The sequence below is a fragment of the Apis laboriosa genome, unplaced genomic scaffold (assembly GCF_014066325.1).
Source record: "Apis laboriosa isolate Shangri-la unplaced genomic scaffold, ASM1406632v1 scaffold5_cov152, whole genome shotgun sequence".
Classification (NCBI taxonomy): Eukaryota; Metazoa; Arthropoda; class Insecta; order Hymenoptera; family Apidae; genus Apis; species Apis laboriosa.
This window is the reverse complement of record NW_025223857.1, coordinates 857,613-874,493: the sequence shown is the minus strand read 5'-3', so window position 1 is coordinate 874,493 and position 16,881 is coordinate 857,613. Positions and strand designations below refer to the sequence as shown.

The 16,881-nt window shown below is 22.1% G+C and overlaps 4 protein-coding genes across 9 annotated transcripts; 1 reads left to right on the top strand and 3 right to left on the bottom strand.

The window, feature by feature from the left end:
- Positions 1-64: 64 nt before the first annotated feature.
- Positions 65-2,584, bottom strand: LOC122718157 (solute carrier family 25 member 35-like). Of its 2 annotated transcripts, none has more exons than XM_043942940.1 (5): positions 2,280-2,584; positions 934-1,315; positions 574-792; positions 390-504; positions 65-305 (listed from the first exon to the last, which is right to left on the bottom strand). In XM_043942940.1, exons 1-5 carry the CDS (start codon positions 2,429-2,431, stop codon positions 109-111), a joined length of 1,065 nt encoding a protein of 354 aa, XP_043798875.1. In that variant the 5' UTR covers positions 2,432-2,584; the 3' UTR covers positions 65-108. The 2 variants fall into 2 exon arrangements, with proteins under 2 accessions (XP_043798875.1, XP_043798876.1); XM_043942941.1 differs by lacking the exon at positions 2,280-2,584 and adding an exon at positions 1,974-2,255.
- Positions 2,585-3,111: 527 nt separating this feature from the next.
- LOC122718085 (YEATS domain-containing protein 4) lies at positions 3,112-4,574 on the bottom strand. Its single transcript, XM_043942776.1, has 4 exons — positions 4,441-4,574; positions 3,953-4,234; positions 3,680-3,860; positions 3,112-3,613 (listed from the first exon to the last, which is right to left on the bottom strand). The coding sequence occupies exons 1-4, from the start codon at positions 4,495-4,497 to the stop codon at positions 3,441-3,443; spliced, it is 693 nt and encodes a 230-aa protein (XP_043798711.1). The 5' UTR covers positions 4,498-4,574; the 3' UTR covers positions 3,112-3,440.
- A 756-nt stretch (positions 4,575-5,330) lies between these two features.
- Positions 5,331-11,558, bottom strand: LOC122717873 (6-phosphofructo-2-kinase/fructose-2,6-bisphosphatase 1). 3 transcript variants are annotated; one of them, XM_043942358.1, is made up of 8 exons: positions 11,127-11,555; positions 10,684-11,028; positions 8,373-8,800; positions 7,790-8,161; positions 7,623-7,724; positions 7,271-7,505; positions 6,704-6,831; positions 5,331-5,702 (listed from the first exon to the last, which is right to left on the bottom strand). In XM_043942358.1, the coding sequence occupies exons 2-8, from the start codon at positions 10,760-10,762 to the stop codon at positions 5,646-5,648; spliced, it is 1,401 nt and encodes a 466-aa protein (XP_043798293.1). In that variant the 5' UTR covers positions 10,763-11,028; positions 11,127-11,555; the 3' UTR covers positions 5,331-5,645. The 3 variants fall into 3 exon arrangements, with proteins under 3 accessions (XP_043798293.1, XP_043798292.1, XP_043798295.1); XM_043942357.1 differs by having other exon boundaries at positions 11,131-11,555; XM_043942360.1 differs by lacking the exon at positions 5,331-5,702 and adding an exon at positions 6,058-6,549 and having other exon boundaries at positions 11,131-11,558.
- Positions 11,559-12,066: 508 nt separating this feature from the next.
- LOC122718021 (ras-related protein Ral-a) lies at positions 12,067-15,604 on the top strand. 3 transcript variants are annotated; one of them, XR_006347308.1, is made up of 7 exons: positions 12,067-12,244; positions 13,104-13,221; positions 13,316-13,524; positions 13,605-13,779; positions 14,254-14,370; positions 14,449-14,555; positions 15,039-15,071. XR_006347308.1 is itself a non-coding variant. In XM_043942666.1 (6 exons), exons 2-5 carry the CDS (start codon positions 13,117-13,119, stop codon positions 14,368-14,370), a joined length of 606 nt encoding a protein of 201 aa, XP_043798601.1. In that variant the 5' UTR covers positions 12,069-12,244; positions 13,104-13,116; the 3' UTR covers positions 15,039-15,604. The 3 variants fall into 3 exon arrangements, 2 of the variants coding, with proteins under 2 accessions (XP_043798601.1, XP_043798602.1); XM_043942666.1 differs by lacking the exon at positions 14,449-14,555 and having other exon boundaries at positions 12,069-12,244; positions 15,039-15,604; XM_043942667.1 differs by lacking the exons at positions 14,254-14,370; positions 14,449-14,555 and having other exon boundaries at positions 12,074-12,244; positions 15,039-15,601.
- The last annotated feature ends 1,277 nt before the right edge of the window (positions 15,605-16,881 follow it).

Genomic DNA, 16,881 nt, shown 5'->3' with positions numbered 1-16,881 from the left:
CCTATGTAAGAAATTAATTTATTTTTTCATATTATATTGTACTTTATACAACAGTTTAAAAATTATAAAATTTTTTCTTCCTACATATTTTAAAAATTTAATTATGTGCTAATTTTGAAATATATTATAATATAATTGATCTAATTTTTCATAAAATACTAAACATAATACAGTATGTGGTGCTATTCTCATCCATGTAGGAAAAATTCCTTTATATAAGCCAATCAGTCCTTCTGTTCGTACTATTTTAACAAATGCATCCAAAAGTCCATTATATAATGTACCTTTTCCTTCTACATCCATTCCTATATCATTTTTTATTGTAAATTTATAATAAATTTATCATTAAAAATTAGTTTCAAAATATAATTAATAAGTAAATTACTTACGTTGATTGTACAATCTTGTTGCTAAAACATCAAATGGTTGTATAGTGAATGCTACACAACTTCCACCAATTACGGAAGCAAAAAAAGTTAACAATATTGGTTGATTTGTAAATACCTTAAAAAAAAATATGAGATATATTTTGATTTAGATTGCATTTTATATAATAATCATTTAAATATTCACTTGTGATGAGCGCAACCAATCTGCAGCTAAATCAAAAGTGGTTAATTGTGTCGCAGATCCTATAAAAATACGTGGTATACCAGCATACCAGCCACGATACAAAGCAACTATTCCACCTTCTTTCCATAGAGATTTGAATGCATACCAAGTGCCCAAATAATTATGTTGATAACCAACAGCTATAGATTGTGCTGATTGTGCTTGTAATTGCGTTTTTATCTATGACAAAAAAATGATCATATTGTTTATTTTTAATTAATAAGATAAATTTTAATTATTTTGATATATTAATATATCAATTTTAATATAAATTATTTATATTATTCTAGAATAATTTACAAAATAATAAATAAAATTTACCATATAAAACGGACTGCCAAGAACAGCTCCAATACATCCAGCTGTACCAGTTACTACTGCAGTCTTTATAATATCAGTATTTCCTGAATCGTTAGTAATTAACTCATATTTTTTTGCTGTATTGTATATACCTAACCGTATTCCATTGAGCACCACTTGAAAATATAAAGCCGGTATAATACCGGCTTGTAAAGCACATATACCTTCATGTTTTGCAATTAAATAGCCTGCATGTAGAGTATTCTTATATATTTTTTTATATGTACGGCGTGCTTCAAGCTCTCCTTGTAATTGTAATCGTACTTTTATTACATCAATTGGATTCGTAAAAAATCCAGCTCCCACTGCAGCTAATCCTCCAATTACAAATTCAATACCTGGACTAATAAAATCTAGAATTAATAATTATCTTAAAATTATTTTACCATAAATATATTTTTTTATAAAAATAATTTTTTCAAAAAATCGTTAATATACAAGCAATTTAAAATGCGCGCGAAAAAAATATTTTATTTTAAAAATAGCATATAAAGCTATTTAACTTTTAGAATTTATTTAGAACAATATTTAATTATAAAAAAATGCAATATTAATTATTTATAAATTTTAATATAATTTATTCTATTATATTACAATACACATAAGCATAGATAAAGATTAGTAATATTCAACTAATATTGAATCAAAAATTACTAAATTTTAAGCTTTATTTTTTATTTTATTTATTAATTGGTTAATATAAATTAGTAAATTATTAGTGAAATAAAATTTTCTTTACTTTTTAATACAAATTATAATAATATTAAATAAAGTCATATAATTTTAAATATAAGTTCTTAGTGCAATAATTAATGTGGCTAACAAAAAAATTTTGGTTACAAAATTAGAAATCATATTTTAAGTTTTGAAAATAAGAATGATTAGCACTAAAAATGTCTTACCAAAGTTAAAAATTACATTACACTTATTGAATTAAACAAACAATAAAACACGAAATAAAAAATTGATTAAATCAATCAAATAATTAAGTCATCACTGACCAGTTAAACGAATTCATAACTAGAGTATATATGTAAAATAATCATGATCAAATATAAATTTTAAGATATTAAAGAACATAGAATTAAATAAGTTAATATATTTAATATTGAAATTCGTATACAACTTTCGAGATTAAATATTTAATAATATACTCATATTTGACCGGCCGGTTTTAGATACAAAGTTTATTGCATAACTATTACTATAAGTACATATATGTATGTATATATAAGAATAATATCAGAGTTAGCACGAACTGAAACTATGATCTGCTAGAAACTCGTAATCAAGTAGTAATAGCTTACGATTTAGAAGCGTTTGAGTTCGGCGCTGCAGTCATTTTACATATACAATAATAAAATGTTCCTGTATATGCGATTATTAAGTACGAATCTAAGTGAAAGCACTTAAATGATTCAAGAAATATCGGTACTGTTGCTCTTTTTAAGTTCATCATTGAACTGACTCCTAAAACTGTAGAATTACATTGTTCTTTATAGATAACTATTGTATGAGATAATTTCAAAGTACATGTAATATTTCAAGGTCAATTTAAAAGTCATGAGTCATTAAAAAATCTAAATAATAATTTTTATATCATTTTGTAAGAGTATAATATCAATAAAAGAAATAGAAATAATATTTACGTAATTGTGTAAAATAATATTGATACATTTATTTTAAAAATTCAATAAGTTATAACATTTAATAATTTTTGCGGTAATATATATTACATATATATTACCGCAAATATATATAATATCGTTTTCACTTAGAATTATTATTTTAATTAGAATTTCATAAAAATTATTTAAAAGTTATTTATAAAATTTATTATAATATTAAATATAATATTTATTTATTTATTTAAATATAAAATATAACAATTATATGTAACAAATGTTCTGAAAATATATTTTATAAATTTAATAACAAAAACAATATAATAATACATTAAACTTTTAATATTTTTTTATTGATATTTTTTAATTTTTAATTGTTATCAACAAACTTATAGAGTATTTCAAAATGTTATTTTTTAAAAATTTAGAAATTTTTTTAATTATAAGATAAAAAATGTAAAAAAAAATTTGTTTATAGCAATTGAATTATTATAGATATAAATTATAAGCATTTTTCTAAGCACTTTCAAAAAGCAAAATGAAATCATAATTATATGCAGACACATATATATGATATCAAATTTATGCTTTGTTTTCTAATCCTATGTATTTACAGAAAATTTATTAGTAAATACTATTGAACAATTAAAACATATATTTAAAAAATATATTATATATATTATTTTTTACTTTTATTATATATGTATATATTTTTTAATCTATTTATGTAATCATTTCATATTAAAGCTATGTTATATATTAATTAATTATAAAAACTATTGTGCTTTTTTTATTATCTTCTTTATGCTATAATACATTTAAAAAACTTTTTTAATGTTTAAATTATGCAACAGACAAACTTCCACCAGCTTTAGAAATCTTAGCAATTTCTTCTTTGAATTTAGCAATTGTTTCCTTTGCTAATGTCAATTTTTCCTTAAGATCTATGACTTCCAATCTTATTTTATTTCTTGCTTCTATTATTGCTTTCATTGTAGATTCCTTTTTAGCTTCAACTATATAATAAAATAAAAATAATTTTCATATATAAAATGTTATTAACTCAATTAATTAGTACTTACAATCTGTATTATGACGCCAAACACCAAGAGTTATAGGTCTATTAGAATTCAATAAATGTTGCATTAAAGCTGTTGGATCTTGAAAAACTATTTCTTCATAAAATTCAGACACTAAACTTTTTTTTCCCAATTGTATCTCAGGTGTTGTTTGAAAAAGTTTTAATATGTGATATATGGTTACCTATTCAAAGCAATAAATAATTTGAAATTTATATTATATAATATAATAATTCTTATATGATATTATAATTCATATATTTAAAATATACTCACAGGACGTTCATTAGGATCATGAAAATATATTTTAATAACTATTTCAAATTCTCCCCAACCAGTTTCAGTGAGTTCATAAGGTGGTTTAGTCATAATACGATTAGGATTGTTATAGCTTTCATGTAATTTAAAATGTACTTTTTTAACATATGTAGACATGTCTTCATTAAGATATGGTTTAACATATACAGTCCATTGATGAGTATGTCCATCTTCTTCCCTTTTTTTACCAAAATATCGAGCTACATTACCATATACAATTGGTTTTACTATTGTAACTCCCTAAAAATATACTCAATAAAATTTAATAATAATCATTTAATAATAATCATAATTTACTCTTTTTCAATTTTATAACAATGTAAAAAATTGAATAACTATTATTATTATTATATTTAAAATTTATTTATTATTTTATTTATATATGCATAGGTTAGAAATATAAAAAGTGATAAATTTTTCATAAATTATTTTTAATAAAAATTTACCTTAACTCTACCACCAGAATCAGGACCAAATTCATTAGTTGTTGCCATCATTGTCATTAATTGTGTTCTTCATTATATAGTTTAAAAGAAGAGTAAAAAAAATAGAATATCAACAATAATATCAATGATAACAGTGTTATCTATTCGCTACTAGCGCTCTCTGGTGTAGCATCAATAATATTAAAGGTATGTTTATTAAAGATATGTCATAAAAAAGAATAATATTCGAAAATTTATGTTTATTTTAGACGAATATTAAAATTAAAGAACAAATTATTGATTTCAAATACATGTATTTTCTTGTCATGAAGGGCATTAAAAAAATATGTACACTTTTCTTAAAATAAATTATACTTCAAAAAGTTTTCAATCTTTCACACAGCAGAATCTCGACAAAATTATTTTGGAATTTATACCCTTATATCAGCAATTAGATTATCATGTAAGGCGATTAACTTTTTTTGAAATATAATATAATTTTCATTCCACAATAGTTTCTATATAATATATTTATGATTCAATTATTTTTGATTATATTACATATAGCTCGATAAATCGCCAAAACATGATAACAATAAAATATTTTTATAAAATACATAAATATGTATTTTAAATATGTATTATATGTATAATTTTTTTTTTTTTATACATACATAAACATCGCTATATGTATAACCACTATATTCTTTAGAAATTATATATATGGAAATCGATTTTTTTTTATTAATGATTAATAAACAACACAAAATATATAGTAAATCAAACGCTAGAAACAAATAATTTTAAATATAATTCTCAAAATTTTTTTAAATTTTATATATAATAATAAAACTCTGAATTGAAACTAATTTATATAAGTGGTTATATATTCATTTTAATTTTTACAGGATTCTTTTAATGATTTTAATTAATAAAATATCTATCTTTTCAAACATATTTTTGAAAATCTAAAAATCAAAATTTAATATATTGTAGCATTATATTGTTAAAAAATTGAACAAAAAAAAACTTTAATCATATAACTCGTATAGAAACAACATCGCTTGCTGTCAGATATACTTCGTCTAAAACTTTTTAAAGTGTACAAAGCTAAATTGGATGCTCGTTGCATCGTGCAAAGGCAGCCAGCTGCCGAAAGAATGCTGTCTTCAGCATCTTATAATGACGATTAAAATTAGCTCTGTCATGCTATAATGTCGTTGTTATCACGTGCGAAGCAATTTTTCTTTTCTTCGGAATCGTTCTTCAAGATATCCTGGGATCTGAAAAGAGTTTCATAAGGACCGTTATAAAATTTGCACAATGGTCCATATGTAAACAATATTCTACTACATTTCTACGTTTATATAACAGAAATAAAAAAAACTTAATTCGCATATAAATTATTAAGCAGATATAGATTTAATAAGTTTTATAATCACGTCGTACCGTTAAAAAATATATATACATATCGCTAAAATATATATCATATATATATTTTATGTGCATGTTCAGATCATAAATGCAAATATAAAAAAAAATTTTTTTTATCTTCACGGTATTTACAAATTATAATGATCAACGTTCATTCAAATAAATATATATAAACCGCAACTATACAACTTTATTAAATAAATTGTAATAAATTTTGTGTACGTTTTATGGTGGCGATATGTTTTAATTATAGATCTATACAGTCTATTTTAACAACAAACTTGACATTATTAATATATATGACTAATCATCGTAAATTAATATTTATCATTATATGCATTATATAAATTTACACAAAACTATTTCTATATGTTACTATTACAATATAATAAATTAAATATGAGTATCTGAAATTATATTCGTATCATTACTCATATCGAATCGCAATTCCGATAATTTGAAATGTTCCAATATTCGTGATTCAGATATTTGTACATCTCTAATAATAATAATTATGAGCGTGGTACGACATCTCAATTTTAATTTTTAATAAATCTTCATGCTAATTTAATGAAAAAAAATGCATGCGATATAATTTTTAATTTATAAAGCTTGAAATTAAATAACTTTTAGGATATATTAAATTAAGATTAGATACGAGAGAAAGTAGTCCCAATCCACTAATAGTCAGGCATTCTGAGAACATTAAAACATAAAAAAGGAATTGAGGTTTTATTTTAAGAGCAGCAAGCAAAATAAGAATGTCTCAATTTTTTCTATTTTTGCTTAATAAAAAGATATATTTACAAATGAGAAAGCAATTGTTAATATTCAATTCTAATTATTCTACCTTTGGTTTTGGTCGATGTGTATCCACTGCATCAATTGGTAATCGAATATGTTCCACTTTACAACCATAAGCAACAGGTGTTAATTTAATAATAGTATGTAATGGAACTTGTAAATATGGTAATTCATCTAGAAAAAGAATATAGTAACTCATTTAGAATAAGAAAATTTTAGAAAATGAAAAAAATTTTTTGAATCATAAAATAAAATAAGAAACAAAATCACTATTGAATTGTTAAGCAATGATTCGAAATTTCGAACAAATTGCGATTACGAAACACAAGAACAAATTACGTTTATACTCTGCGCAATTTATATTAATAAAATTATGTAAACAAAAATTATGTAAGAATGTCTCATTCTTAACATTTCGTTATTTTTACATATTTATTTTTCTAATTTATTTTAATTCATAGAAGATCAAAAATTACAAAACAATTTCGATATTTGTTATTCAAATATATAAGTACACATATCTTGATTTAATATAATGTAAATATATCATGTATATGCATTTTATTTATCGTTTTTCTATTGTTTATGGAATGGTATATTTAGATATATTTACCCGCATTTTTGTCTAGGAAATAAGCAAGTAGACATCGTAAAACCGCTTGGTGGCTAACAACTAGAACGTTACCTTGCCGTTCTAGTTCCATTATTACCGGTTCTAGTCGTGCAACTAAATCTTCATAACTTTCTCCTCTTGGATAACGATAAGAGAATTTATTTTGATCTCTTGCAGCAAAATCTGTTGGATATTTTTCTGCAATTTCTTCATATGTCATTTCTTCGCAAATACCCTGTGTAAGTATAGATCAATTATCATCATAGTTTTATGTGCAAATATTTTATTATAAATAAAGATAGAAGACATTTGTCAAAAAATAAAACAAAAATAATTATTCTTTATAACTTACTGCATCAATCTCGTTTAGCGCCTTCCACCTTTCTTGAGGCGCATTCACGTCGCTTGCCGTTTGAATGGTTCTCTTTAACCAACTAGTCCATACTCGCAATCCCTATAATCATAAAAAATATTATTTTCTTCTTTTTAAACAAAAGATTTTTCTCTTTTATTTTATACCTGAATATCTTGGCTAGTAATATAATTAGACAATGCTTTGGCATATTCCCAGCCTCTTTCGCTTAACACTGAATCTCCACCTATTTTACTTTCAAGGTTCATCACACTTTCGCCGTGCCTAGTTAAATAGATCGTACGTGGCACTATATGGATGTTCATAAGATAATAAACTATCCTACTTTGTATGTGACCTTCATGTTTATGGACTAGCACTTTTTCGCCAGTGTTGTAAATTTTCATAAAAGAAAGGTCGCTTTCTTGAGCTTCATCCAGTGGTTGATATTTTTCTTGATAATGTTCAATTCGTAGCATGAAGTCTGCCAATACTTCTTCTTTATTCATATTTGCGTAATCTGGACTACTTACTTTTACCTAAATGAATAAAAGTTTTATTTATGATCAGTATCATCACAAATTATTGGAATTAGTTCAGAATTAATACTATAAATAAAAAAATTTAATAAAAATAAAAATGATATTTAAAAATAATATATTTAAGTTTATATATTAAGATAAATTAATAATATAATTATTATTGAATTCATAATATAATTATTATTGATTTTAGAAAAGCAGTTCTTACTTCCATGATATTTTGCTCAACGATTTCAGGATCATTACAGACAGACTCAACAAAAAAAAGTTTAAATCCCATTTTCTCAACTACAATGTTTCTAATAAGTTGTCGTCTTTCGATAGTAGAATTGGTAGCATCAAATACAGCCACTTCTCCATCTCCGCTTTCCAACCATTGACAAACATCTTTAAGAGCATCCATCGCACACTGAGTACGTATTGCCATTGCCTTAATATTATCAGGACGGAAAAATTCATGGCATTGATAAGCAGTAGTTGCATGTCGTCTATATTCCCCTAAATTGAACACCTTTGTACTTATACCGATCCAATTGAGATATCTGCATAATTTTTTTGAAATATATGTCTTGCCACGGGCAGGTAATCCTACCATAGCAATCACATGTGGCTTATTTACAAAATTAGCTCGTTCACCTGTAATTATCAAGCATTATAGATAAAAGAAAATTTCATAATCATTTTTATTATTGTTAATCATTTTGAAAAAAGTATTTTTTAGATTTAATTTTGAATTGAATGTTCAATTATAATTATCAATTAATGTTGAATTATAATTATATCATTTATTGTATTAACTAATTAGGAATTATAATATATTATAATTAGGAATTATTTTAATCATCAAGACAGAAATTAACTTTTTTTTTTAGATGCAATTATTAATGATATTGTTTATCTAATAGAATATATTGTTTTAATATATTGTTTTTCTAATAGAAAAAATAGAACAAGTGATTTCTGGTAATATCAATTTGATATTGTAATCTTGTTTGATATATATGTACAAGATAAGTTTTTTATTTATCTTATAAAATATAATAAATATAATAAATACATACATATCTTTATCTTTATTATTTTCGTGATATAATAATATAGTATTGTTCTTTGAAAATAAAAAAATTATCATATCAATTCATTATAAATGTTGTTTCATAATAAATTGCATATTCTATTAAAATATTTTATAATTGATTATAACTTCATAAAGATTAGATTCAGAATTGGTTATGGTATATTTATATCATTTGTTTTCAACATGCTTTAAATTTATATAATATTAAAATGAATCTAGATAAATTTATATAATTTTAAATTAGTATTATTAATGAACTTATTTATTTTTGCCAGCTTAGAATATATCAATAATTGATTTGAAATTGCAATGAAAATTGAGCAATTTCAATATATTTCTAATTTTTAATGATTTTTATCAGATGATATTGAAATGGTACGATCTGTAATTGTTTAGATCATTTAGTTAAAACATAAACATTTTATCTTTGTTATAAAATTAATATTCAATAAACATGTTGCCACTACTTTTTTATTTACTATTATTTATTTGTTTTTTGTCAATCTTTTTAGATTAATTTTATCACTTACTTATTTTTAATAATCGACAAAAAACCAAGTAAGAAAGAAAGTACAATTATAAGAAAAAATATTTATGATAAAATTATTTTGTATCAAAAAAATTGACAATTTATTTATTTAAAAAATCAATGAAACTTTTATAATTGCCTTTGACATATTAATATTTTATTATTAATATTATTTTGCGCTATGAGTATTTTTAAAAATATATTTTATATTAAAAATATTCAAATCTTGAAAATTTATTAAAGTATATTTTATACAATAAAAATTTTTGAATGCTAAAAAAAAGTTCTGATTAATTTTTGAAAAATTTTGGCTAACCGATAATTTGTTTTTGTAACAAAATATTAATGATCCAATTTTATTTAATGCATGAAAATTTATTTCTACAAATTAATCGTAAGAATTAATCATTTACAAAGATCAAATTTAAGTTTCTATAATGTCAAATATACTTTATATTAGTTTTAATTCATTTCGTATTGCTATAGATTTCAATTAACTCAATTTTTTGTGTATATATATATATTATATTATCTAAATATGTAATCCTGACATTTATGTAAATGCATTACACGCGGCTAACACATCTTTTCAGGTTATGTTCTTCCAAAATAATAGTGGAATATAGTGAATGATTTATATAAATGAAAATATATATTTTTGTATAAAAGTGAATATTTTGTAAGATTTTAATCGAAAAGATATTAACAAAATAATGACTAGTTTTTTAATAAATATATTCATTTTGTAATGAACTGAAATTAGCTTTTAAGTTATTTCTTGGATAAAATTTAATATATTGTATTAAATTGCATTTTACATCAAAAAAAATCAGAAAATAAGAATTCAAAATATTCAAATTAAATAAAATTTTTAAATCTGAGAAAAATTATATTTTTTCTAAAATATCTTACCACGAATAGGAAAAGGTTTTGTTTGAATAGTATCCGAACTTGGTGGTGTATAATGCATTTCGATTTTCGGGTCAGTCATCCTATGACAGCATGTAGATATTTCTTTTCCTGCACTATACTTTTATATATTACTTTTATACACCTATTTCACTAATTTCACTTTATTTATTAAAAAAAAAAAACTTGAATCTCAATTTCATTAAATCAAAGTACATTTGGTATATGTCACTCATTAAACACGCATAAAAATTTGTTACGTTAATTCCACTATCACTGCAGCTTCATTCTATAATTTATATTTATAACATGTCATCATATGCTAAATTTTGTATTATTGTAGAATAGCTGAAAAAAAAGAGATTCAAGAAAAGTATTGCAATAAGAAATTGTAAGCTATTTTATACTTGGTGAAATAAAGAAAGAAGAGAGAAAACAACACGAACCTACCGTTCATTGGAAAAATCCGAACATTAGTACGCGCCGCGCAACGCATATTCCTTAAATCTTATAGTGATTATTATTACGTATAGATTGTAGTACGAAGAAATCGTTTTACCAGTAATTCTCATTAAGTGGATCCGTTTTCTTTTTAAAATAAATTTCAAATACTTTTTGATTTTCGTAAAGAATATTAAATTTTTGTTTTACAAATAAAGTAAGTTTTTTCAAGAAAATATGGTCAATTATAAATGTTTCGTTAAAATGATAATATATCGTTCGTTTCAATTGGATTTTTGACAAAGATCACTGTTATAAGAGATACCTCTGACCAGTCCGTAGCCTCGAGAACGATCACGCGACTTCTTTTGACGTCACTTGTTCTTTTCTAACCAATTCTTTCTGGTTTGATGCAGAAAAGTGTAAAATAATTGAAATAAAAATGTTTTATATTTTGTCACATTTATTATTAATAATTTTTATCAAATATATAAATATTATATGATATTCAATAAAAATGAAAAATATGTATGAATGCAGCACTTGCTTCCGTAATCAATAAAAAATATTCAAAAAAGATATATAATATATAACAAATAGAAATATATGATTCTAAAAAACTATTATAATATAATATAATTTAATATAACTTTTATAGGAACATAAAATTTATTATTTAAAAAAATTCTTTTTTTAAAATATTGAATTATTGTTCTAGGGACATTAGCGTATTTAAGTTATAATTTATTAAATTAAATTTTTTTAAAATTTTTTATTTGCATAAAATTAAATACACAATTATATGTTTATTAATAATTTGATAATATTATTAATTTTTTAAAAAAATAAAAATAATAAGATATACGGATATATTTAATAATTCTTTTTAAATTATAAAATTTGATAATAGAAAAGAAAAAAGATTAACTACTTACTTTAGGCGCCAGTATTACAGTTTGGTAAGGTGCCGGTAGAGTGCCCGGTACTCTGCTCAATTATCGGTATTATCAATTGCAGTCCAGTAAAGCACAACGACTGTGGTCTTAGAAAATAATAGCAAAAATTATTTGATAAACGTCGTTTAAGAAAGTATTTAAACAATTCAAGTTTGTCATCAATTAAGGTAAGAAATATTTTAAATTTTACACTGATGTATGACGAATGAAACTTCAGGGATTTAGAATCGAAATAAGCATTCCTAAAATTGGGCGTGTGGCACCGCCTTTTTCACTATTCTTTATTCTGATACATTTTATATGTTTTCTTATCGTTTTAGTTTTTCTTACTAATTAAATATAACTAACTTTACTAATTAAATAATATCACAATTTGTAGAAATTGATATACTTTTCTGTATTTTTGTTACAACATTTCTTATTCGTATTTGTCAGAATATACATATAAACATAATGAAAAGATTAAATGTCACTCTATATCAAAATATTTTTAGTTGAATTCTATTTACATTTTAATAATTATAAAATCATAATTAAATTTTACAATTTAAATATTGTATTAACTTATTTATATATATTATTTCTAATTAAATTTTAAAGAAAAATGATTAATTTGTCATTTTATTGATTGTTCAATTTTTTATCTTTATACATAATACGCAATTTAGGAAAAAATAACAATTTATTACAAATACATTATTTATATGAAAGTTCATTATGATAAAAAGTGTTACATTTCTTTGATGCTATAAATATGATACAAATCAATAAATAAAATTAATTTGTACTATATAAACAAGTATAATATAAACAAAGTAGGTAAATGTATATTTCTGATTATCCTACTGTTTTTTAGACTTCTCATATTGACAATAGTAATTTCATATTCTCCTTTTATTTAATATGTTATCTATAATGCTTATGTATAGAAAAAACTTTTTAACATCATAATATATGATATATGATATTTGTATAATATATGAATTTTTTTGTGTTATGATATCAAAATTTATTCATTGATTTTAGAAAAATATAAAAAATGTCCAAAAAACCAGGTACTACTCAAGCAATGCATAAGGTTATAATGGTTGGAAGTGGAGGCGTTGGAAAATCTGCTCTCACATTACAATTTATGTATGATGAGGTATATTTATCTTATAAAAAAATATATATTATAAATAAATATATAAATAATAAATTATATTATTAATTTATTGATTTCTTTTTACATAAATTAGTTTGTAGAAGATTATGAGCCTACAAAAGCAGATTCTTATAGAAAGAAAGTTGTGCTAGATGCAGAAGAAGTACAAATAGATATATTAGATACTGCAGGACAAGAAGATTATGCAGCAATTCGAGATAATTATTTTCGAAGTGGAGAAGGATTTCTTTGTGTATTTTCTATAACAGAGGATGATAGTTTTCAAGCAACGCAAGAATTTAGGTGAATAAAAAAATTATTTAAATTATAAATATGTGTACATATAATTTTCAAAACAAAATTATGTAATTTTATATATTTAGGGAACAGATCCTTAGAGTAAAAAATGATGAAAACATTCCATTTTTATTAGTGGGAAATAAAAGTGATTTACAAGAAAAAAGAAAAGTTGGTTTAAATGAAGCTCAAGCCAGAGCAGAACAATGGGGTGTACCATATGTAGAAACAAGTGCAAAGACAAAAGAAAATGTTGATAAGGTAATTTAATAATCAAATTTTATTTTTTTCTTTTTATATATATATGTGTGTGTAAGTAAAAATAAGAAAATAAATGTCTTTTATATAGAAAATTAATATTATTAATAATTTTTTTAATAATATTAAATAATATAATTTATTACAAATGATTTATTTGATTATTTATGTAAAAAAATTGTATGTAAAAAATGCACATGTATCATTAAGATATTTTTATATTGTCTCTTAAATTTACAATAGTTTTTAGAATACAAGAATTGCATGAGATTTATTTAATTAGCTTAATTTATCATTTATTGTATGTTTTAGTTTCTTTGCTATATATACATCTCATAGCTTTTGCACACATTTTTTTTGTAATGAAAAATATTGATACAAATATAAAATTAATACATAAATTGCATTTATTTATATTTGTAAAGCACATTTTTCAAGCCTTGAAGCTTTGAGATGGCATCAATTGCACATTTCCAGGTATTTTTCGACTTGATGCGTGAAATAAGATCGCGCAAGATTGAAGATAAATCAGCAAGCAACGGTCGTGGAAAGGACCGTGCCACAAGGAAGAAAAAGAAGTGCAAAATTCTATAGGTTTGCTGCTTTTTTCGCTGTTTTTAATCTTTTATAAATGAAAAACTGGACAATGATTTAGAAATTTTATTATTGCAGTATTCTTTTCACTTTTTTCTGAAATTTAAATAAATATATATGTGCAATTATCATCAGATAACAATTATATCAGAAGTATCAACTTTCTGCAAGAGTGTCTCTCACAGGCACGTACAAAAAAAAATTTCTTACATACAAATCGCTTTTTATGTTGTTTCTAGCTTATGCTTGAAATATTGCATATGCATGTACAAATTCAAGTCAGTATCACATTTTATTAAATTATAAAGGCACAAACTGATTTTTTCTGTTAATTTATTAAAAATTTATTAAAATAAAAAGAATGGGAATGAATACATTTTCATGTATAGCTTATTACGCATGATTATTTTAGTAATGTAAATATTACAATATTATATCTAATAAATATTATCATATTATATTTTTGCTCATACATTATATATGTAATATATAATACTACATTTTATATTACATTAATAGAACTTAAATAAGAAATATAAATAAAAAATAAATTCTATTTCTGTTTTAGTATTGATAATATATAGCAAAGTTATTATAATTCGATTTCTGATATTAAATTGATAGAAATATGAAATGAAAATTGATTGTTTTTTTGTATTCCATTACAGGTATTTTTTGATTTAATGCGTGCAATAGCTGCACGTAAAGCGCAAGAAAATCAAGGAGATGGAAGTGAACGTAAGAAGAAAAGAAATTGCTGTATTTTACTCTAACAAATGTAAAACAAGCTCTTATAATGGAACGTTCGACTTCTAATTGAAAAAACCTGAGTAAGAGAAATGTATTTGTATACATACATACATATATACAAATATATATACAAATGCATCATATATACATACACATACAGAAAAAAGTTTTCTGACACTTTACAGTGAATTGACACTAAAAATAAAACAATTGCATTAAGAACACGTAATTTACATATTATTTAATAATTATTATAGTAATAATTGTAAACTTATACTCTTTTCCATCAAATTATTAATTGTTTAATTTGTAATGCACTGGTGCATATAATTATAATTCATACATACAACTGTTAATTTATGTCATATTTTTGTAATCATTAAGAAAGAGTAAAAGTTTTAAATAGTGCACAAAATTATATTATACATTAATACATTATTTTTTAATTTTTCATTATCATTGGAGTGCTGAAATATATATAGTTATTCAATTAATATAAAAAAGAAAAAGAAAAGAGAAATGCGAAGAAAATACCCATAAGAAAAAAAAATTATATGTATGTATACATACATGTGCATGTAATATATATGCATGTATATACACATATTATATACATATGTATATATATATTCATGTATCATGTATATATATATATATGTGTCATGTATATATATATATATATATATATATATTATACATTTATACTATGCACAATATTTCGTGACCATTCAATAATAGTTAACAAAAGATATTTCAAATATTATAGAAACACTGTAATTAATTTTATTTGCAAATAAAAAATTATTATATATTCATTGTATTTTATATGTTTCTTTGAAACCTTGAATGATTTCAGCACTCTTTATATTATCTTATATACTCTATATTATTTATTTGAAATGTGACAATTTTGATTTATTTAAATTATTAATTTTATAATAAAACAGTCATAGCACTGTAAAGTAAAGAAGACATAGTAATCAATCCACAATTTGTTTGATATTAGTATTCTGTAATTTTAATTTACAGTCTGCAACTATGTACAAACAATACAGTTCATTATTTTTATATTAATAAAATAACATTGTATTCTGGATAGAGATGTAAATAGAATAATTATATTTACATCTTAAATTTAAAAATTATAAAATATTTTTTAATTTTTTTTAACAATTTTTTGACAAATTTCATTTTTATTTAAAAAAAAGATATACTTTTGAATAAGAATAAAATATTTAAAAATAATTTTAAATATTTGCATCCAGGCAATATTATCTTCTCTTAAATTTGTTTTAAAATATGTTATTTATACATTATATATATTTTATGTTAGATATTTAAATAACATTCTTATTGACTTTCTCATTTTATATTTTATTTTTAAGAAAGTCATTAAAGTCTATATATTTCAAAATACAATTTATTATTTAAAAATATACATTTTTTTATTGAACAAGAAATTATAAAATTGTATTTAAAAATTTAATATCTATGAATTAACAGATTTCAATAGACTGAAAACATTATTAATGTTACTTATCAGAAAGACTTAAACCTCTATGAGGTGCATTTATTTATGGAAAGAATAAAAAAAAATAAAGTTGATATTATATTTTACAAATAAATATATATATATATATACATGTATGTATTATTAAGTATTGAAATTTTAAAAATGATTATAATTTGGAGCATATTTATTAGTAATAAAGTTTTAGAATATTTTTTTTGCATTTGCGTTTTGTACTATTGAAATTAATT